The 24,751-nt window shown below is 40.3% G+C and overlaps 1 protein-coding gene and 1 pseudogene across 1 annotated transcript; both read left to right on the plus strand.

The window, feature by feature from the left end:
- Positions 1-1,992: 1,992 nt before the first annotated feature.
- Positions 1,993-2,088, plus strand: LOC118983229 (uncharacterized; annotated as a pseudogene).
- A 1,783-nt stretch (positions 2,089-3,871) lies between these two features.
- Positions 3,872-5,901, plus strand: FIBIN (fin bud initiation factor homolog). Its single transcript, XM_037040415.1, has one exon. It carries the CDS (start codon positions 4,335-4,337, stop codon positions 4,968-4,970), a length of 636 nt encoding a protein of 211 aa, XP_036896310.1. The 5' UTR covers positions 3,872-4,334; the 3' UTR covers positions 4,971-5,901.
- The last annotated feature ends 18,850 nt before the right edge of the window (positions 5,902-24,751 follow it).

Consider the following 24,751-nt stretch of genomic DNA (forward strand, 5'->3'; position numbering starts at 1 on the left):
GTGATGGAAGTGCTCTGTACTGGGTGCCATTGCCGTGTTCCCAACTCTGCGGTCAGTGACATCTGCCACCGTGGGAGTATTTATAACATGGAAATCAGCAAGTGCTACAAAGGGAGCTTTTTCTTCCATCGAACCAGCTCTTAAACTCTTACTACTCTCCGGCAGCAGAAACGTGCCTGTGTCTTTTAGACGTGGCTGACAAAGACAAAGGCATGGAGTCGAGGAAACGTTTGTAGTTACTTCCTCAGAATCTGTTCTCATAATTTCCCCTTCCTAACCAGGACCCTGAATCCCCCAGCCACGCAGCTGGTGTGGCCCCTTGCCTGCAGCTGCAGAATGGGGCCCTTACTAAGCCCAGGGGCTTATTCTAAACCTCTGACTACAATCAGCCTGGTTCAAGGATGGATTAATGATCGAAATCAGGCTAACTGTGGCCACCAAGGTTGATTTGGAGGACCCGCATATAAGCTACTGGAAAATCTAATCTGGCATTTTTGCTAGACATAAGGAAGGAAGTCCCTGACGACACTGGTGGCCATCTCGGAAACACAAATGAAAGAGACTGCCCAAGAGTGAGTGTAAGCTGAGGAAGTAAATCCCAAAACTGGTGATAGGAAACTAGATTCTGGACCAGAGATAGGTTGAAAATCTAGTCATAGATTTTGTGTAAGTCACGAATTCCTTTTGCTTTTAACCTGATTGAGTTTGATTTGCAGTTATTTGCACCAAGATGATTCCTTTCTGATGCATAGCATGGGGCTCATATCTTTAGATAAATTAATTGCAGGAAAACATAAATATTCCTAGCCATTCTTATCCTGATTATGTGTGTGTGTGTGTGTGTGTATACACATATATCAAACCAGAGAGCAATCTCCCTATAGGCTGAAATTATTTATTGCACACTTTTGCATCTGTACCTAACTTAACACTGCACCCTACATGCACAGGACAAGTAGTAGTAAGTGCTTAATACAGGTGTACTTAATAGAATTATTTAGTAAGTCAGGGAGGGATTGTGCAGGAAGTGGAGTGAATCAGAATAAAGTTTTCTTCTCTGTCAAGCAGGCAATTTGAATCCATCTGTTGTCACTTGTTAATGTCCCAGGGAAAAGGAATGATGCAATCTGGTTCTTGAGTCCAAAAGTTCAGTTTCTCAACTGGAAAACATTGTAGTTTTCTTTTTTCTTTTCTTTTTTCCTTTTTCCTTTTTTTTTTTTTTTTTTTAGATTTTCTCCATTTATTTTTAGAGAAGGGGGAGGGAGGGAGAAAGAAAGAAAAACATCACTACGTTGCCTCTTGCACACGCCCAGCTGGGGGACCAGGCCCACAACCCAGGCATGTGCCTCGACAGGGAATGGACCCAATGACGTTTTGGTTTGCAGGCCTGTGCTCAACCCACTGATCCACACCAGCCAGGTGGTTGTAGTTTTCTGTTGGAATGTCGGTATGCCTTACTTTTCAAAAATTCACCTCATGCCACTTCACCTTTACAAAAGTACCTGTTTTCATGAACCAAAAGAAATCCAAAGAATAGTTTTGCTTTAAAAAAAAAAGTCCAAAGTGAAAACAGTGTTCAGTATTTGTTCTTCAGTGAGCCAGTTACAGAGGCAGTGGGGCCTTGTAAGTAAAAATACACTGGATATACATTATTTCCACATTACATAGGCAGTGCAGCACATCATTCCTGCTTCTACTATTTTGGGAGTATGATTTTCAGTTTTATATGTAACTTGGTATGATCCGGTAGGTTATTTTGGGGGTCTGGGAATGCTCCCAAATTTTTCCTTTATAAATTAACAGTAATTACTTTATGCCATTTTGGCTTACAAAACGTTTCACAGAAACACTGTACTTTTGCAGAGAAGGGCAAACCTGTACAGTGAAAACAGCCACAGTCTTTCAGTGAGTATCAACACTAAGGAAACTCCTTTGGTCTCTGTTTTCATGATGCTGGGTATGTGGATAAGAACTAAACTGTACAGTCAGTCGGAGCATCAACAGCGCATAGACTAACATGGGAATGACACAGAGAAGAGTGGCGTGGCCCCTGTGCAAGGATGACACACTGATTTGTTACTTATTTTTTAATATGCTGTCTGCTTTTAGACAAAGTAGACATATGTTTGTCTCAGGTGCTCATTAAGGATGCAGGCCCCCATGTGGCTCAGGATTAATTCAGTCCAGTTTAGTGCAGTAATCTCGAACATGGAATCTGCAGTCAAAGCACCTGGATCTGAAATTTACTACGTGCTAGCTATGTTACTTAACCTCTCTGTCTATTCATCTGTAAAATGGGGCTAATGTGTAAAAATACATATAAAATTATTTGTTGTTAGAAAAAAAATTGGTTAACATTGAAAAATGTGCAATCAACAGGTCTCAAAAATCTGTGCATACGACACCACGTGAACAAAATATCCACTTCTCTGACAAGACTTCTCATGTCTATCCAAGAGTCTGGCTTCATGGCAGTAAAAGTGATGGCAATAAATGTCACAGTCCCAAAACTGTATGGTACTGTGGCTCTGAATGATACCAGTCCCCCATGACTTGAAGAGGGTGATCAGTATAAACACAGGCAAATCATATGAGTGTTTCAGTTAGATGTCAAGTCAGAAACAGGAAATAACCTCACTGCCTCTTGCTTTCCCCTCCCTTCCCTGTCTTTTCTCTACAACCCCATTCCTACCCAACATACATTATATCTTATGTAATCCTCTCTCCATTTCCCAGGAACAGAAGCCCTAGGAGAGCAAGGATTGGTCTCCATTTTTTATTCACTGCTCTGTTTGGAAGACGTGAGTAGGCTGTGGTCTGTAGGAAGTGCCCCATAAACATTGTTGAACAAATTAGATGGCCTGAGGATGGCCATTTTCTAGTCAATTAAAAATCAGAAATTAGCCCTGGCTGGCGTGGCTCAGTGGATTGAGCTCGGGCCTGCGAACTGAACAACCACGGTTCGATTCCCAGTCAGGCCACATGCCTGGGTTGCAGGCCAGTTCCCAGCAGGGGATGCACAGGAAGCAACCATACATTGATGTTTCTCTCCCTCTTTCTTTCCTTTCCCCTCTAAACATAAATAAATAAAATCTTCTAAAAAATCAGAAATTATAATAGCCAGTTAAAAAAAAGTACCTTTTCCCTACATGAAAAGACCCTGTGAATTAATAAGTGCTGGCTCAACTACAAGGTTAACTGCAACATAACTTTGTGACTATAAACAATTTGTTTAACATCCTGTCCCTTTGTTTCTCCATCTGGAAAATAGGGAAACTACCAAAAAGAGGTAATAGCTATAAAGGTGTCAATTTAAAGATACAATGTAGGAGCTTAGCATGGAGGGGTTGTTTTTTTTTATAAAATTAAACAATTATTTCACATGTCCATTTACTTATAAAACTGGCAAAATTCCATTTCAGCTTTTATTCTTATATATACTTACAACCATGCATTAATCACTTTTCTATTTCCTATTGCATCCAAAGTGTTATTATTAATTTTAATTAACCATTTTCACATCATACTGCCACTTTCTACACTTCAAATTCAAAGTCACAAACTTTTTACATGAAAGACATAATCATTGAATCCCATCTAACTGATCCGTATTAAATGCAAAATGTCATTTTTCTAGGGTGATCACCCTTCTTCCTCCCAATCTGCTGATAGCAAACCAATCTTTTTGTTATGGGAATTTCTACCTATCCTGTCCCCATTTTTTCCTTCAAGCCAAATTCTTATTTTTACGGTCTCCCTTCCAATCTTGAAAAAGAGACCCTGTACCTTTAATAACAGAGACCTGATGAGAGGTTTCTTTCCAAACTTGTTCCCTAGCTTCCAAGTGACGAAACCAGCTGTAATTTGAGAGCAGAGAGATCCTCAGGATATCATTAGCCAAAGGAAAAGCTCCACATTCCCACCCAGTCCAGAAGTTGAAATAGTACCAGAGGGCAAGAACCAGTCTTTCTCTCCAGCTACAGGCTCCAACTCCTGCAGCAAGGGGAAACTCCGACAGTGCGCTCAGGAGACGGAGCCTGCGTCCCGCCAGAGCCCTGCGATCCCTGCGGAAAGAGCCTTCGGAGTTCCAGCCGCCCAGCACGTAGCGCTGCAGCTCTGAGCCTGGTGCATCCCGCGCTGCTGACCCTGCTACCCAGGCGCTGTTGCCACAGCCACATGAAGCCTGCTGGGGAGGTGGGGACAGGGTGCAGCAAGCCGGATTGGACTGAGGCTGCCGCTGTCTCAGGGAGGCGCTGACTCCCAAGGGGGACCCCTTTCTCGTGCCTGGGCGAAAAGTCTTCTTCAGGGGTCCCCTGTCATCCTGAACATACAGGATGATGTTTCTGAAGTTCCTCTGGATGGGTTTCTTCTGGCACCTCTGCCAGGGCTACTTCGATGGCCCTCTCTACCCGGAGATGTCCAATGGGACGCTGCACCACTACTTCGTGCCTGACGGGGACTACGAGGAGAACGATGACCCGGAGAAGTGCCAGCTGCTCTTCAGGGTGAGTGACCACCGGCGTTGCTCCCAGGGGGAGGGGAGCCAGGCCAGCCGTCTCCTGAGCCTCACCCTGCGGGAACAGTTCACAGTGCTGGGCCGCCAGGTGGAGGACGCTGGGCGGGTCCTGGAGGGCATCAGTAAGAGCATCTCCTATGACCTGGACGGGGAAGAGAGCTACGGAAAGTACCTGCGCCGGGAGTCCCACCAGATCGGGGATGCGTACTCCAACTCCGACAAGTCCCTCACTGAGCTGGAAAGCAAGTTCAAGCAGGGCCAGGAACAGGACAGCCGGCAGGAGAGCAGACTCAATGAGGACTTCTTGGGGATGCTGGTCCACACCAAGTCCCTGCTGAAGGAAACGCTCGCCATCTCTGTGGGGCTCAGGGACAGATATGAGCTGCTGGCCCTCACCATCAGGAGCCACGGGACCCGACTAGGTCGCCTGAAAAACGACTATCTTAAAGTATAGGTGACTGGGCACCCTGCCTGGAGAGGGTAGCAGAGCTACCCTGCTGTGGAGGCTGGGGAACAGAAGACAGGGCTGACATTTCCCTTACACTTACAATCTTCTTACCCAGATTTGCACTTGGAGAATGATCTGAAGTCCTCTTTAAAAGAAGTGGGAGTTGAGTGGTTTTGTTTTACCTTATTTATGTGCCTGCCATTGATTAGTCACCTGAAAAGTGTTAAACCATGCCTCCCACCTTTCCTACAGGCTTGATAAAGCTGCAGAGACACCTGTTTCAGCCAAAGCACACAGATTATGCAGTGCTTAGCTTTCCCCTCCCGGAGATGTTGTGGAAACACTCAGAAAGCGGTGTGCATAGCTCCTTTCCGTTTTCAGCTGTGACTGGGGGCTCTGAAAGCTGTCAAGGTCGCCTGGGATGGAGGATGAGGTGCGCTCTGCTGCATCTGCACGCTTGCCTGCAGATGGAAGTTGCTTGTTTCTTCCTCACCTTTTCTCTCTTATTTATTACCATGATCTCTAAGATTTTGTTTTTAGGAATTTTTTTTTGGTAAGAGTATTGGCTAGAAACTATAAGCAGGTCATCCTTTGCAGGAAGATGTCTGAAATGCTTCTGTGGTGGTGTGTCAGTTAAAGCGACCACACTGAAGTCTCAACTTTGTGGTGGCTGTGCACTCCTGTCGATAAGTTGATTCGCTATGTCTCGCACCCTACGTCTGGGTCATCAGTGCTACGTATGGTCCACCACGAAGAAGTAGATTGATTGTTTGAAAGCACCCCCCAAAGGCCTATGATTTAGTTTACCAATGTATGCTTTCTCATTTGGGGGAGTTGCTTCTGTTTGTTTATGGAAACTTGTACTTCAGGTAGGGGGAATTTTAATAACTCCTTAACCAAGTTTTATTATTCAGACAATAAATACATTCTCATGTAATGCTGGCTTATTTTCTAATTTCTATCTGTAACTTTCTGATATGGCAAAGAGTGGCCAGTACAAAAGGGAAGAGAAAGATGGGATTCAAGCCAGTTTACTCAGAGTATATGTGACAGGCAGAGGGACAGCTACGTATCTGGCAACCCTCCATCTCCGGACCACCCTTACGATCTTCAAAAGAAACAGAAGTCTAGGCCATGCCAGGACTTGATCTCTGCTGGTCTGCCTGAAAACTCCAACTTTCTCCAGTTTTCCGTAGAACCAACTGGAAGATTTTATGACAGGACTTGTAACTTACGTGCCCTCAAAATGTAGATGGAGGGGGATCCCATTCAAAGTCATAGAAACCACGATGCTGTTCAGTAATTCTGAAGCCAGGTCTAGGTTACTTAATTAACGCTTTAAAAGGGTGGAAATGCACTTTATTTTATGTCTTTCCCTGGTCAATTCTCATCCTCACTTAAATTTGCTTTCTTTTTGACACCACACACACACACACACACACACACACACACACACACAAGGAAATAAATACATGTTTGCAATCTACTCTTCAATAATGAGCCATTTTTTCTCTTCCAGGCACAGGGATCCAGTTGTGAATTCCTATGAAGTGTCCAATATTCTCCTATTACAGTAGGGGAAACTGAGTCCCAGAAAAGGACTCATCCTCAGCTAGGTGCAACAGTTCAGGTGTCTTAGATTAGAGCGCAGGACTTTCCCACACGGCTCTTCTCAAGAATGCAGAGAGACGAGAGGAGTGACCTGAGACCCGAGCCTCTGCATGGCTATGTTATTGCAGAGCCATGCAATAAAAAACGTATGGAACAGTCATTGATAAATGATTTGTAAATGACTCAAACTAATCATTTATAATTTCATCACCCAGAGCCTGCTTTTAGCTACCTCTAGATTGGTGTGTGGTAAGAGGGTAAATCATCACTTAAAATATTTCCTTCTTCATTACAGGAAAGAGGAGCACAAAATAACAGCATAAGCAAAAGACATGATATTTGGTACTTAAATGATTGTAGTTTGTAGTCACAACCCTCGCATCTCAGAATTTTCGCATGGCACTCTACAGTGCTCAAGTCTAATCCTTGCACGCATTAAATGTCACCTCCTTGATTTTCCCAGCTGTGATAGAAAGATATGAGATGCCAGATATGGATAGAAACCTGTTTCCTCACATATGCCAATTTGAACCAATTGCTAATGGTTGCATACAGTGCTAATTAAGCATGATTTAAAAGACACAGATGTAAAGACTGCTGTCCCCAAGCAGAGATGTGTTCCACGATTTCAGGGTGGGGAGGGGTGACACTTCTGGTCCAAATTTGAAAACCAGGCATAGATCATGGACGAGGTTCTTTCCAGTGCTAACAGTCAGTGACTCCTACAAAACCAAAATTAAATGATCTGACATCGAATCATCCTTTCGTGGCAGATGAACAGCCAGTAATCCCAGAGTGTTATGTAAATGCCTCTAGATGGCCAGCAGGAGTTTCTAGGTGGGGAGAGGGAGCCCCCTTGGACGGCGAACTCAGGAGAGCACTGCAAGGCCCTTCAGAGTCCTCCCAGGGTAGGAGCCAGCGCCTCTCGGATCTGTCCTCCTTGCTTCCCAGTCATTCTTGTTAGGACTCCATTACTCACACGATGACGAATTCTTTTTCAAAGTAGTGGTTCTTTATTTCTTATATCATGAAATATATTGAGACTCTGATGAAAACTACATACTTTCTTTCTTGAGAAATCTACTTACAAAAATATCCATATGACTTAGAATATTTGTTATTTTTATAAATATTTGTCAATCACTTAATATGCTTCGGGCCCTGAGTTAGGTTACGGGTATTTCTGGGATATGACAAAGCCTTGGAACTTCATCTAGCCAAAAATTTTTAAAGCCTCTTAGATTCTTAGTTGAAGAAAGATGCATTCATCATTATTACTTATAATAACAATGAAATAGCTAACTTATTTGAAAACTCATATTATTGGTCAGGTCCTCTGCTAAGAACTTTGCAAGAGTTATTTCCCTTAATTCCAACAATAAACTGTATGAGGGAAGCATTTTATAAAAGGAATTGGTACATGCCAAATGCTTATAACAGCACCTGACACAGAGTGGATTCTCTATAAATATTACTTGTCGTTACTGTTATTATTGTTATCGTTGTATTTATAACTTAGGCCTAGAAATCCTAGGTAATTTTCCCAAGGTTAAAATTGTGTGTTGCCTTATATACTTCACTGTGTTGTCACATTGTAAAGTAATCATTGTCTAGCAAGATATATAATCAAACAAAAGAAGAACGTGACGTGTCATGGTCCAGTGAGGCTGACAGCTGTACGCTCCAAATGCTGTCCCCTGTGGCCCAGTCAGCCCACCTCCTACAGCAGTTTAGATGTCTGACTACTGTCCATCAGACACTGAGTGGCTCCTCTGTTTGCAAACTCCTCACCGATGCTTTCTGCCTATGATTCACAGTGTAACACCACTAACCCTTGTGCTCCCAGTCTGACCATGTGAAAACGTCCATATGTCCACTTTGAAGACTGTCTCCTTTGAAGATAGGTATCTGTCTATCTCTAGCCCTAATAAAGAACACCAGGCCACGTTAGCCTCTGGGGCAACCAAAGCCATGCTCATGGAAGCCGGCAGAAGCAGGCAGGGGTGTCATGGACGGTAGCACCCAGAGGCTATCCCAGGGTTCAAGTAAGTTTCACTGCCTTTTAAACTCTTGTTTATAACTCTGCTAAAGACACAGGTTCAAAGCTTTCTGAGAAAAGCCTGAAACTTAGATGATGAACCACTTGAACAAGTAATAAAAATGTCCATGAAAACCCCTTAAACATATGAAATCAACCTAAAGGGTAATATGGTCAAATTTCCTTAGGGCACTTTACAGAGGGTGATTATTAAAATCTTCTTGATAAAGAATACTTAGGTATGAAACATAAATGTGAAATACGGTTTAAAAATGTTCTAATGTAAAAGAAAAAACAACACAAGTCTTGGGGAGAAATGAAATACAGAAATGCGTAACAATAATTCACTAGTACAGACAAAGGGATTCTGCAAATCATCTCCGTAACTTTGGAATTGAGATAGTCCCCCAAAATACTTTTTCTTGAGTCAGAATCCCAATGGCTCTGTCATTCATCAAACATTTTTACAGTGCCACCATATGAGGTGCCTGGGACAGAAATAGTATACGGGCATGTGAGGAAAATGACGCAGGGACACAGAATTAGTGTGGCAATGTGGGGGACTGGTACATGGGCAGGTTCTATGGGAGCTTAGCAAAAGTCGAAACCAGAACTGTCTGGAAAATGCGAACCACTGTAATAGATATGAGGATTGGTATAATCACACTTTTAAGAGACATAGCAGTGTCGTTGCTGGAATTGTTGTTGTTTTGCTTTTTAAATAACTTTTTTTGGTTATATAGTTCATGTCTGCTGAATTCTAATAACATGGTAAACAGCATAACACAAAGAAGATAAAATTGTTCATATGCTCAAACTCCCCCGCTGTACACAAACTAGTTGCTCTTTGGTGTTCATTCTTTCAGCACTTTTCACCCATATCTTTGTACATTATTTTTTTCTTTACACAAGCTATTACAATAATACCTTGTTTTGGAGCTGATGTCTATTTTAGGCGTTAAATATACTTAATTGCTTAAGTCTTTTCTAAGTGCTTAAATCTACCCACAGCACTGCAAGCGGCAAAAGTTCTGGGTTCTAGATCTTGCCCCACCATATATTAGCTGGGCCACTTTGAAAAAGTTCCTTCAGTGTTGTAAAATTCTACCACTTTGTTGCAGAGTGAAGATAGTAATAGCCAATATTTATTAAAGGGGCACTGCTCAAAATGATTTCTGAACATCATCTTATATAACCCTCCCAGGACTGTATTTCAAATATATGTCATGTTCTCTGAACACTTTGGATGAGGAAACTTGGGCCCAAATAGGTTAAGTGACTGACCCAATGTCTCACTGCCAGACAGGAATGGAGTCAAAGGCAGGCAGTCTGACTTTGTGCTGCCTTTAACTGGGAACAGTGCCGTTCCTTTCCGAAGGCAGGAAACCAGATATATTTCTGAACTCTCTTCCTATTCTAGGATCTTTGATGAATGGCCTGTGAAGTAAACATTTTCCTTATATAATTTTCTTAAGTGGAAAAATTCAAACCCAATTTCTTTCAAAGAACCTTTTTTCTCTGCTTTACATTGGGCGAAGTACAAATGTCTTAGGCCGACATACATGCGGCTGACTTTTTGCCCAAGAGCCACTGGTTTCTTGCTAAGTATCATATTTTCCAAGCACTTTTGCATGCATTAGCACACACGATCACAACACATGTCACAGATGCCAACCTGTCAGGAAAGTCCATGGTATTCACAACATGCAGATAGTACCCAATTGTCACAGCTAGAAAAGTTAGTCAGGACTGAGCCAGGTACAAAGACTCTTTGTCCAGGCACCACTTTCCTTGCAAGTCTGCCTGTCACTCATGTATTCATTTCTTTAAAAAAATTGTTGAATGCTTACTATGTATCAGTCATTATTGCAGGATATAGCAGCCAAAAAAAAAATCCATGCCTTCCTTGATGTAGCCTTTGAATGTGAAAATTTAATGAATTCATTAGGACTCCTCTAATGGAGAAAGAGATAACAGGTAAACTAAAAATATATATATAATAGAATGTTAGGCAGTGATATGTATACTGTTTTAGATAAAATAGTTAAGAAAGACCTCTCTGAATAAGTAGGAGATCTTTGAAATGAGCCTTAAATCTTGAGTAGAATGACAGGTATCTAAAGATTAAAGGAGGAGTGTTCTTGGTAGAAGAACAATAAGGGAAAAAAATCCTTCAAGCACACAGAAGTTTTCATGCTTGTTAAGGAGGAGTGGGGGAGCCAGTGTGACCACAGCACAGTAAATCAGAAAAGAAATTGAAGAGCTTGAAGTCAGAGAGAACTGGAGCCAGGGAACCTAAAAACTAAAAGGCCATCATGAGAAATGTGGATAAAATTCTAATTTCAATGAACTGGAGATCTAAGGAGAGCATATACTGGGATATTAAGAAATAAGATTTGAATAGTACAACTATCTCATTTCCAGTTGGATAATATTCTAATTTCAATGCACTGGAGATGCAAGGAGAGGAGTGATGCGCCCTGATTTACACACTCTGGGAGGGGCAGCAAGAGGAGAAGTAGGAAGGCTACTGGTCACACTGACTAGAGATGGCAGAGGCTTGGTGGCAGAAAGAAAGCCTGAACTGACCTTGATCCTTATGAATGCGTCCTATTATTGCTTTTGTTCAAGAATAAAGCTCCGTTCTTCCCAACCTTGTGCATTGAGCCAATACCCCAACTCCTCTCCATTTCTTCTCTACCTCCCCCTTCGGATCTGATGTTAGTAGCACCCCTCTCAGATTCCTGACTACGCTCCCCCGCCAAGGTAGCTGGATATGCATGAATCAGACATGGTTGCTCTTCTGACACATGAGGCAATATATGGACCCTGGCCAACTCCTCTGACTTGAAGCCCCACCTCAAGCCTCCCAGCCCAAGCCCCGTCTACCCCATTTGATGGACAGACCTGTGAAAGTGGAGATTTTCACTAAATCACAGAAATGTATCACATGATTGACTAATACAGAAAAATTACTGTGATTACACTGAAGTCTAGACATCTTCCTTTTATTAATGACCTCTAGCATCATCACTGCATCTCTGTTTATTTTTTATTTTTCTTCGTAGGAACTTTAAGTAGAGTAGATGAGCTATATCTAAATATAAAACTTTTGAGGCTTTCCAACGACTTCAGAATTTTTTGTTGCCACATATTTGGTAAGGTCACAGAACATCTGATTTTGACACTAACGAACATTTACTTCGATGACTTGTATGTTTCACCATCTTCTTTTTTTGCTTTTCCATGAGAAACAGAAGACATTTTGTGTCAACAGCTTGCTGTTTACAGAGAGGAGCCTGACAGTTATGATTAATGAGGTAGAGCCTCCGTGCTCTGGGGTTGGCAGTGATGGCTTGCATTTTCCAGTTGTGAAAAGTTTCCTCCTGCGTGCAGTTAGAGCAGTGTTTCCTGAACGTCTTCTCTTGCTTAGATCTTTGCCCAGCTCTTATCCCAGGACGAAGCAAACATTGGGGTGCCTCCTTCAACTTTCTAAATGTGTGTTTCACTGGCAGTCCCACTGAGTCAAACCACTAACACTTTCCACATGATTCGACCGCAGGTTAAATTATAAAGAGCAGCGAACCTAGTGGGTTTGCTTTGCTCTGAGGTATGTTTCTGCCGCCCCTTCAAGTGTCAGTTATGCCCTGCCCTGGTTTCCCCCTCCCTCTTGCCTTAGCCAAGCTCTTTCTCTCCTGTTTACTGCTTGGCTCTCTCTCTCCCTCTGCTCTTGCCGTTAGGAGCAGAAGAAGAAGCAGGATCCTGATTCACATTGTGCTTCTACAGTTTATGAGCTGCAGAACCTCAGCAAACTGTGCAACCTCTTGGAGCCTTGGTTTCCTCCACTGCACAGTGGGAATGACATAGTGTGCAGGGTTCTTGTGAAGACTTGATAAGCCAATGTATGGAGAGGACTTCCTGCAATAAATGTGCAAAAGTAAGTGCCACTATTCTCACGCCATCTTAGCCATGGGTATCTCTTCACAGACATTCTTTTAAGAAAGGGTGTCTGCTGCGTTCTTAGGTTGAAGTGAACAGGCGGGTTTCAAAGAAGCCTGAGACATTCTGTATGTGTCTACAAACCGTATTGACTTCCCCATCCTAGACGGGCTCCTGAGAAACCCAATACACTTTTGTTTCCATTCATCTAAGAGAAGATGCCGCGCATGTTTTTACACTGCAAACATCGCTCCCTATTTGGGCCAACAGAATGGATGCTGCAGCAGAAAGTAACTGTCAGCAAACATGCTTATCCTCCATTTCCAAATGTTAACAGTGCCTTTGCTTTACACCTTGAGCATGAAAGAAACTTGGAAATTTCAGTGCCTAGGTGGTTACAGCAAAAGAATGTACAAAACTTGGCAGTAGGGCTACCAAGTGAAAGTAAATAGGAATATATGTTTCTAATATTTATTGAGTACTAACCACAGATTTGGTCCTGGGTACCCTGGAAAAGTCTGGTCCTCAGGCCTGTAAGACTGAAGGCCAGACCCCATTTGTGGTGATCTCAATACGGAAAGCATTAGGGTAACAGCCTAAGCCTCTTTCTATAACCCCACTCACTGTGTGATCTGTCGTGTCTAAATGTCTGGAAGTCCTTTACGGCCCCCTGGTCACGAGTCTGCCAGGGCAGATAGAAGGGACTGATCCAAACCAAATTTCAGTTCATAGGTAAGTGGGCTTCACTGAGAGTACCTAGGGACATTACTGCATAGCTCTTCAGCTTCCCGAAGTGAGAAGCAGTTTGATAATTCTCTAGCTTGCCTGTCTCTCCGCACGCAGCCTCAACCTGGGCTTTGAGGAAGGAGGTCTGGGGTCAGCTGAACAAGGAACTGAAGACAGGGCACAGTGACCCGCCGACACATGCCCGGAAAGGACTTGACTCTATGTACTCTCCAATAGAAAAGCAGACAATTTAGCCCAGTGAACCTAAATATGTGCATATATTTAGCAATAACAATAAGGAATGAATAAGCAGTATTCATTTCTTTTCTAATTAGAGGCATTTTGGTCACTTGGGGAACTTTAGAAATAGAACGATTTTTAACTGTTTGGCTCAAACAAAAACTCATTGAGACTTAGAAGTGAGCAAAGCCATACGGATGGTAAATACTTAGCCCATAACCACATTTCCCATAGACCCTCCAAATTTCCACATTTCATCATAAAAAAAAGAAGAGCAGTGAGAAATCTGGACTGACAGTTAAAATAACAACATAACATTAACAGGATGTCAGCGTTTACAGGGCTTTCCCATTTCCCCTGGAAAAAATCTTACCGTTACCCAAATGTTCAGCCACCGCTGTACTTTTCAATTATTATTAAACTATTTGTCAAAGAGCAATCAACTAATTTTTCTGTCCATCCCACAAATATTTATTGCATATTTACTAAAGGCAATCACTGTACTAGATTCACAGATTAATAATAATAATAATAAAACCATTGACAATATTTTTACACTACTTATTGTGTGGCCAGCACACTATTCTAAGTACGTCCTACCTATTTAACACCCCTAATCCTTGCAACGACCCTTCACGAGGGTCACTTGTAAACGGTTTGCCTGCCTTTCCGAAGCGTCACCATAAGGCTATGCTAGGCTTTCTCTGTTGCCTTTCCCTGATCTCCAGCCTTGCCACAGTCCCACCTCTGGCTACCACTCTCTCCCAATCTGGCCCATCCCATCCCCCAGTGGAACCCTACTTCAGAAAGGACCAGGAAGTCTTCAAATCAGGGCTTCAGGGATATTTTGAGAGAGTTATTCCTCAGTGACCCATGGGGCTAAATAAAGCAAATTTGGGATTTAACTGACTAAAAGGGAAAAAAAGAAAGCATTAGCAAGACTCCAGTCTCAAGTGTCCAGGATTGAATGAGGCAACCTGAGCTTGAAACCCAAGGTATCAACATTATGTTAAACTCTGCCAGGCTAAAGTAGTAATAAACCTGTACTTTTAATTACATCCTTAATTGTAGTTTTGCTTTGAGAACTGCAGAGTCTGAGAAGAATAGAGCTAGAAATAAACTTCAAAAGTGGAGAATCTCGGGTCTAAACAGGTGAAAAAACTTATTCTGGGTTGTATAAATTCATGATATTAAGACCAAAGAATCATACAATCACAACCTGGAGAGCCAAGCTCATTCTACTCACTTATTCAACACCTGCCTGAGTCTTCCTTATTATATCACAGCCCTGCCAAGTGACTATACAGGCCACCATTAGATGTCTCAAATTGTGGAGCTGTTTCTTCACTCGGGGGAGTGAATCCCTTTGTTGGGGAGTTCTAGCTCTTAAAAAGTCCTTCTATATATTGAACTGAAATTTCTCATCATGTGGCTTCAACAGGGATCCACAGCCTCCATCTGTCCCTTATTCACTCCACATTAATCAAAGATCCGACAGCTTCTTTGTCCAGGCTCAATATCCCCAGCTCCTCCAATTCTTCCTTCTGTAACATAAACAATAAGCACGGTCTCCCAGCAGCACTGGAGTACCAGGAAGCAATGATTTACGGTGGGTAAAAGCATGGGCTTTGCAAACAGGCAAAACTCTGGGTTGAATTTTGGTTCTACACTCACAATATTAGTTTCCAAGGGCAGTTAACACATTCTAACCACACCTTAGGTTCCTTTTATGTAAATTGGTAATGATAAGATATACTCATAGGGTTGTTGAAGTAAATAAATGAAATAATGTAGGAATTCCACAAAAATATCTGAATGGTTGAATGAACGGTCCTGGTTGAGTGATACAGTCAGCAGTCATTGGTGAGTTTTATCAGCTGATTAGCAAACCTGGAGAAGACTCTGTCGGAGAGAGGTCAAAGGAAGCATGAATAGAATAAGTCCCAAATGAGAACCAAAATTTTCCATGGCTGACCAGCTTACTACACAGGGCACCATCAGCCCATTCCATCACAATGTCGCCAGCCATCTGAAAAGAGTTTGCTTCACACAACTCTACGCTGCTCTATAAGGGAAAAAGAGGGAAGAGTCTTAAATTCAAGTCCTTTGCAACTAATTCTTCACTTCCTTACAAAGTTCTGATAACATGCTAACTTGAAAGTCTAAATACTAAGTTATGTTTGGGAATAAAAGAAAAGGTACTTTATAACCATTTTTTCCCTCCTTCTACAAAAACAGCTGAACAGACTTTCCTAACTCTTTCCCAAAAGTTTCATGTTTGGGCTGAGCTCAGCCCTGGAAGGTCTCACTCTCAAGAGGAAGGCCTGAGAAAGTCATTAAAGGCAAATGAAAGCCCTGGAATAGAAATACACATAGAAAGGAAATTTCAATTGGCTTTTTGTCTCAGGTGATCCATCATTTAATAACAGGAAGATGAAACCAAAGCAAAGCACCTCAAGATAGTATCTCTTAGAGTATTATACTCTTTGAAATAGTATTAGAACTCTTAGACACTACCTGCCTGGAATTGAACCACGGCTGCTCACTTTGTCATCTAGGTTCTACATGGCAAATAAGTGACATTTCCTGGACCTCAGTTTTCTTCTCTGTGAAATGGATTTAATGGTCCTTATTTTATAAGATTTTGATGAGCACTGAATGAGAGAATCCAGCTTGGTGTATATTAAACAATTTCATTAAGTGTAAAGTGAGATATAGTAAGTAGTCTTTGTCCTCGTATCATGATGGAGCAAAATGAGTCCAATGAGTCCATGCTTTTTCTCCTTCTCCTTGTCCATTTGCCCTCTTTTCCTCTTATCTCCCTCCCAGATCTTGGTAGTAAGGAAAAACTGCACCAACACATTATTCACTCTACTTTCCAACAAAAAGATTATGAAAGGAGGAGCCACATTAATCAGGGGATTAGAGTGTGGCATGAGGAAAGGGGTAGGGGCCAGGGATGCCATTAAGCACCCTACAGTGCAGAGGAAAGCTCCCATGACAAAGAAGTATCTGACTTGCAATGTCAATAGTGCCAACACTGAGAAACCCAGTTTAGAATGTGTAAAATTTAAAGCAGTGGGATAAGAGGAAGATGGTAGTTCAATTGAGGATCTTAAATATAAGGCTAAGATTCTTCTCAAAAGTAATGGGTGTATTTCTGAATTCAAAACATGAAGAAAACAGAATTTTAGGAAGATTTGTATTATAAAAGTTTGTCTAACCTATTAGATCATACAGATACTAAAAAGTTGAGGCTTTTTGATGCAAAATCCTACATTTTATATATTAGTGTGGTTCTATTGACCCGACATCTGGTCGAAAAGTGAAAGCATCTGTCAAAAGGCTAAATTTATCTCCTTGGCTTTAGCATCCAAATGCTCGAGTTGTGGTCTTTCCATTGATTAGGGATTCCCCTACACTTTGGCAAGACAATCAAAGAGGATAAGGAATGTTGATTTAGTCTAACTGATAGTTTGTCTTGATGTAGACAAAACATCTGGTTGATTGGAGCTTTCATTTTTCACTTGGTGGTTTGACATGAAAGAAGCATAATTATTGTTGGATGCTTGCGAGCCCTCATTGTGAACCCAGCTGATCTCAGGGTAGAAACAACTAGTCCTAAAATAAAGAATTGTAGGTATGAATCTTCAATTTGAAAGACCACTGCTTATAAGAAGAAGGAGCTCTTGAGCTGAAAATGAAGAACTCAAGAATAACCTTCATTTATGTTTCCCTGCAATTACTCATATCCAAATGCCCTCTCAAAGTCATCATCCACTCCTGGGAAGTTTGTGCACTCCATGAAAGCAATAGATCCAGTCACATTCCCTGTACCAGAATGGCATCTGCCTAAAAGAAAAAGGGCTCCTTTTTCTTCACACACAGTTTGCAGTCTGCTCACAAACCAAAGGGGAAATCTCTGTAAAAAAAAAAAAGAGAGAGAGAGCATTTTTTTGTTTGTTTGTGTATTTGTTTGTTTCTTTTTTATTCATCTGCCAAGAGGGTCACCTTGTTCTAATTCTTCTAGTGGAACAATACAGGCTAATAGAGGTCTTATCTCGTTTTTCTGCCTTTCCGAATCTTATATATCTTTCCAAACCTAGCTCCATCTACCTCCCCAAAGCCTTGTCTGGGGCTCCTGTTTACAGTGATATAATGCATGACAACTTTGATTGGTAAAGACTACCTATATCACTGTGTCAAGCAGAATATGAAGTTCTTATCAGAGCTTAAGAAGAAAGAGTTCTGTGATCCACTAGAAATGCCTTTCATGATTACGAGATGGAGAGGAGGTAATATTTAAACCAAGTGTTTGCTTTCCTCATCTTTTCCTGACATGCATTGACACTTGTCATTTATTTTTGGTACTAATGCTAGCTAGACACAGGTGTTGACTATACTGAGCAATGATAGATATTACCCATGCTATCTTAGAGCATAAAGCTTAGTGAAAAGAAGTAGTAATCAACTAATTATCTACTTTTCAATGAATTAAAGACAGCTACAAATTCTCTGCTGCTTCATTCATTGGAAGATGGCATTTACTCCCCTCCCCTTGAATCTGATGGCCTTGTGACTTGCTTTGACAAATAAACTGTGATGGAAGTGACACAGTGTCAGGAACCTCTTTTAAAGTATAAGCAGCCAAGACCCTTCCAAAGCCAAAAAATGAAGAAAATAAAATAAAGATCAAAATGAGAAAAGAACAAAAGGGAAAACAATTAGGAAATAATGGAGTTGATGTCAATTTTGGTGTGTATGTAAAATATATATGTGGGGTTATAGGGGGATTAAATAATACTATTTTATTTATTATGTTTTCCTATGTTTTATAAATGTTGGTTTTATAGGGCTTAGACTGGATTAGTGAATGACCAAATTGATCCCTCTTAAAGCTTAAATACAAAATAAATTGTGTCCGTGTATAGCACTTTGTAGCGCCACCAGCTCTCTGAGGGCCAGAGCAGTATTTCACTCATCATTTACACAAACCCAATGGTGATCAGCAGAATGCTGAAGAAGCTACAGAAAGTGGCGACCCATGGGAAAACACTGAATGGTAGAAGAAATACGCTCTCTGCCATGTCTTACTTGTAAACCACGTGCTAAATATCTGTACTTTCAAGTGGGTTTGGAAATGTTTGCTTCCCTCACAAAATAGTCAAATGAGATAATGAAGTGAAAATGTTCTGAAAATTATGAGACGCTACACAGGTATAAAAGAGTGTTATTATTAAGACATTTCTTTTTATAACTTAAAAAAAAATAATGCTGTTGAAGTTGTTCCTGCTTTTTCTCCCTTTCCCCACCTCCACCTAGCCCCACCCTCTCCCCTCCCTAAGTCAATCCCTACATCGTTGTCTGGGTCTATGGGTTGTACATAAATATTCTTTTGTTTATGCCTCCACCATCTTTCATGCTATACATCCCTGTTGTATGGCTTCAGTTGCCATCTTTTCATTGCAACCCATTTCTTAAAGCGTACCTTGTTAGTAATTTGGCCTTCGTAATTCTTCATATTTGATTAGATTGGGTAGGCCAAAAAGCCCATTTACTTTTTTCTGTAAAATAAAAGACACACTTCTCATTTTCACCAATAACTTTATTGATTTGGATACTTTGATTAAGCCGGCTATCTCCCATAAGGTATAACATTGAATAAAATGAGACAATTAATGTCTCAGTTTGATCACTATCTATCCACTTCCACTGGTCTACCGGATCATAGAGCATGGTCCAGTAAGAAGTCTCCAGCACGAAACTTCGCAATCCAATTTTGAAACATTAATCAGTCATAGCACTTTCTCCATACACTGCACAAATTGGTTTTTTGCTTTTTGTTTTGTTTTTCAGTTGCTTTTTTCACTTTCTTGAAATCATAAAACATAATATGCCAAAATGTTGTATACTTACTTCCATCTTCAATATTAAAATGGCTACCCCAAAATTCAGATTTTAATTTTTTAATGCATGCTGATATGACCACTGTCACAATATAATCTAACAAAATTGTTTCAAATAAAGTTAAAGACAGCTAAGCACTACCAGAGCCATTTACAGAAAAAATCCAAAGAACTTTTTGGCCAACCGATATTTGGGATGAAAATGAGTGCTGATGTGTATAGATAAACCAAATATAAACCAGAGAAATAGAACTGATGAACAATCTCTTTCTGTTGCACATTGTCTCCCTGTAGAAAGACCACTGGGGAAGACAATTTACCCAAAAGCACCTTCGTAAGCAAAAAAGTGTATTTCCTGTAGTCAACTCTGGTGATTAGTACATTTAATGACAACAATGTGCTTGCTTCCAGGGTACATCTGCCTGTGAGAAACACATGTTTATACCAGCTCATAAGGGCACTCCCGTCTCTAGCTTGTGTCTCTCTGCTTCTCCTTTGCTGGCCAACATCTCTGCTAAATGGCACACTTTTTCTATAGATAAGGTAATGCCTTCACTCAGGTTCAGTTCTGTCTTACGGGCCTGAACAGCACTCTGTCTCTTTTACATAATTTCACCCATCTCTGACCCATTAAACCTAAAGGGTTCATTTTATAGTTTAACTTTTATGAGGTCATCTTATTTTACCTTTTGTGTTCTTTAATTTGGTGTGTTCTCTGGGGACACTTCATTTTTACTCCATCAACCATAATGGCCTTCTAATTCTCCTTCCAATTCAACATCCCCTGCTGCGCCCTCATTCTCCTTCATCTCTGTAGCATGACAATGTCCACCCTGCCTGAGTAGGCAGGTCCCAACATTATCCTCTTCTCAGTAGTCCTCCGATCTGGGAGGGAGAGAATTACCTTCCCCTCATTGTGTTTGAAGTTTCTGAAAATTCCGCCTTTGCATATGCCCAACTCCAATTATGGACCAGACTCCGATTCTGTCAAGAAAGGTCTATGACCAATTGTCAACCAATCAGATGCTTCTGAGACTTTGAGAAGGAGTCATTCTTACCACCAGGGAGGATAAGTAGTTGTCTCTGTAATGTCACCAGCACAAAGAATGCTAGTTCCTGCTAGAGAAATTTGCCAGAAGACCCAAGCTTCCCACATTTTGGGCCTTTGGACTAACATATGCAAATGAATGTATATATTATATAGACGTATATGATAAGTATAAAATCTACAATATACAAAGCATTATATTTTCTTAGCCATTATTATATAATTTATTATATATATAAGTATAATGTATTATCTTATTAAATATTATATCATTAAATTATATATATTGGTTTTTAGTATTCCTAAGCCTCATCTCCCTACTATCTTTTTTAATATTATAATGCTTTTATTGTGACTCTGGACATTTTCAATAAATAGCTTGAGTTTGAAACTTTGGTTGGGCAATCCTTTTGCAGTAGAAATCATATTTCTCTACGAGAACTTTATTGCCAACCGTAGGATTTATTAAAACTGTAAGATATAGCATATCGAATATTTTAACATGTTATTCAATTGTATATACCTAACTATCCCATTAGCTCTAAGACAAACCAATGTGTATGTTAGATATGCAGTAAAAATTAACAGACTCTTCACAGATGAAACAATAAGAGACTAATTTCTATAATATGTTCATTAATTCTCCAGTAATACTTCTTAGGGTATTCCAAGGATAATAACACTTACTCACCATTTCTCAATTTTTAAACTATGCCTTCTCAAAGGCATAAACGAGGATGTACATAGTCAGAACTGTTTCTATGGACTTGCAATATTTACTTTGCCATATATTTTATAAAAATAAATATCACATGTCCTTGCTGGTGTAGCTCAGTGGGTTGAGCACCGGCCTCAGAACCAGAAGATTGTGGTTTGATTCCCAGTCAGGGCACATGCCTGGGTTGCAGGCCAGTTCCCAGCAGGGGACGCATGAGAGGCAACCATACATTGATATTCTCTCCCTCTCTCCTTCCCTTCCCCTCTAAAGATAAATAAATAATATCTAAAAAAAGTTTTAAAAAATAAAATGAAATAAATATCCCACATGTACATTTAAGTCATCAATGGCTGAATGAGTTTTGCTTAAATGGCTATTTGCTTAGGTGAGTGTTATAAATTACAAGATAAAATAATTTCATTATTCTATGATGCCCTGAAATATTTTCACTAAGTCCATTTGTTGAAAATTACCAGAAGAATTTTTATTGTTGGCTGTCAAGAAGTTTTTAATCTCCTCATGAAAACAGCAAGAAATGCCTTTTCACCACCTCCCCAAGCACATTGTCTTATGTGTATTAGATATTTGATAAAGTCTGTATAGTAGACCAATTGTGTGTTAGATATTCAGAAATACAGCTGAATGGAACTACACTGAAATGAATTAAGCAGGCTTTCCTCAGACCCATAGCAACTATAAAACTAGATTATTTCACTGCCATTCAGAAAATTGTGCTCACAAGATTTCATTCTGGAATCTTGACAGACAAGATTTCAGCAACTCCTTATTTAAACACTTGTTAGACAAATTATGTGTCTCACTACATTACTAGGAGTTCTGTCAAAAATTTGCAAGAGAAATGTTGTTCTACAGCCACTGCCTGTTTTTGTAGGTGGTGTGTCATTGCGTGGACGGGAGTTATCATTTAGGTCTCTGGTTTAACCACAGACTGACTCAACAGCAGAATGGGTTTGCAGAATCAGAGGGAAGAATATATGCTGAATAAGAATTGCCGATAATAGCATGGATTGGGCTTTCCTTCTGGAGCTGAGGGAAAAAAAATCCATGTGTTTTCACCCTGTGTTACTGGGTTTCTATAGCATGACCCCTTCTCTAGCATTAGATCAATTCCATTTGTCAAGTGTGCAAAGGTCTGTTAAAATAATAATGAGAGATCGAAGTTGTCTTCCTGGGAAGCCCTTGTTAAGCAACTTATTTCCCAAGATATAATTTTAAAATAATAAGAATAGACTAATTTTTTAAAGTGACCAATATTGATATGGCTCAAAGGTTTACCAAAAAAAAAAAAGAGAGAGAGTGTATGCTAACTTTGTCAAGTAGTATTTTTACTTTTCCTGAGAATAAACCTCTCTCCCCGAAGAAAACCATCATTGGAAGCCACTAGTTCTTGCTAACCACAGAGATCTGGATTTCATCAAGAGGCCACAGTCCTGGCTAAACACCACCCCACACTTTGCTGGGTGCACAAATGCCATGTCAACACCGCCTCAGCGGCTTTTCACTCTTGATCCCGTGTGACCTTCTCCAACTCGGCAGAACATGCAAACCTATACCCTCTGCAAAGTGACCTTTGAATGATCTGGATGGAACCTCCCCTGGGGGAGAGGAGACGCTCAAAGCACACATTTCACCTTCAGTCATGGACTGCAATCAGGGAAGGAGGCTTTGGGGGCAATAATATACGGTTTGGGCCAGGAAAATTACCCTGAGAAATGATTTAGAGCAAAGTAAATCAAATAATTTTGCCACTGAGGAAAATGTAAGAAATGAAGTTTATAGCTTCACTAAAAAATAAAAATCACTGGTGAGAAGAAAGAACCCTCCTCCCAGTTAAGGTAATGATGGGGACACTTGGTCTAAGAAATGTGAGCCATTCTGTGCCATACATGACTTTAACTAAGGCAGAATGTCCAACTCGAATCCCAGAAAATACAAATGATGTCATAGAAAGGCCATCACAAATTGCTTATCCATACAAGAAAAACTAAAATTGGATTTCTGCCTGCTCCACAAAAAAATCAATTCCAGATGGATTAAAGACTTAAATGACAAAAGTAAATACTTTATTGAAAAGTATGGCTGAATTTCTTTCTGACCTTAAGATACAGAAGGATTTCTTAAAACACAAAATGTGCCAATATAATTAAAACATGAAATAATTTAACTATTTTAAAGACCACTTCTTAATTACAAGAAACCTTAAAGAAAATGAAAACATGTGTTATGAACTAGAAGAAGATATTTTCAACATGCATAACCAATAAAAAATTAATAACAACATCTAAAGAACTCCTAAAAATCATAAATGACTAATAAACCAGTAATGAATGGCCAAAGGAATGAGCAAGCACTTGCAGGTAAAGAAAACATGTGAAAACACAGTAGGATTTAACTTCACCGGATAACTGGAAAATACAAATTACAACACAAGATACTATTTTAGACTGTCAAAATAATACAAATGATATTAATAATGTTTGCTAATATCAAGTGTGGGAAAGAATTTAGATGAACAGGATTGAGAAGTAAAGATTAACTTTCGAAGACCAAGCCTCATCCCTTAGGAAAGGAGCTGTCCTCCTGCAAAGCTGCATGGAAATCAGCATTGGTCAAATACTTAAAACCATGAATTCTAGTTAACCAAGACTTAGACCCCAGCCTCCTGATTATGCCCCAAGGTGGAATGGTGCCCCCACAAACATGAGAAGCATGTCATGTAGCAAATTCTGCCACTCACTCGTATCATCCTACATCTGTGAGGCTGGGAACCTCATCTCATTACTGCGAGTAAGAAGTTGGTACCACTCCCCAAGAGGACTCACCCAGCAGAATAAGGCTGGACTGAGTTCTGCTATGCCATGTTGCTATTTTACTCTGGACTCTAATCACAATGACAAAGGAACTGGAGCACCCCTAAGTATACAGATGAAAGGCCCTGTAACCCAAGAACAAGGGTCTTATACTTTGGTATCTAGCCATGGTAGATGACTGTGACCTACCTCATGATGGACTAGGTAAGGGGAATTTCAAGTGATATTCTAGTTCTTATGTTGAATGGTGATTCCTCAAGTGTTTGTTGTATTACTGAAAATAAAAAAATAATTTTAAAAAACAAATAATTATAAGAAATAAAGCAAATATAACCAATCCTGAGCCAGTGATGGGAGTGGCTTATGACTAAAGACTATGACTAATCTAATCCTATGCCTCTGGGCCCAAAACAAAAGGGGGAAAGAAAGGTTTTCCAGCTTTAACTTTGTCAGTTTACATTCCTCATCTAAATTCTTAATTATAATTTGTGATGAAACTATTATTATATCCATAGTACATGGAAAACAACAGCCTCCTAGAGGATAACTGAACACTACATATGTAGTAAAAATTAAATACCAGATTTGGACCTTCCATCATGTATTAGATTGATTAAACTGTAGTGACAAATAGCCCCAAAACTTCTTGTATATTAATACTATAGATGTTTACTTACTCACATATGGTGACCAGGAGCATCATTTGCATCAGTGGAGTGGCTGCCCTGTG

This window comes from Sturnira hondurensis, unplaced genomic scaffold (assembly GCF_014824575.4).
Source record: "Sturnira hondurensis isolate 20B ecotype Veracruz unplaced genomic scaffold, ASM1482457v3 Scaffold0002638, whole genome shotgun sequence".
NCBI lineage: Eukaryota > Metazoa > Chordata > Mammalia > Chiroptera > Phyllostomidae > Sturnira > Sturnira hondurensis.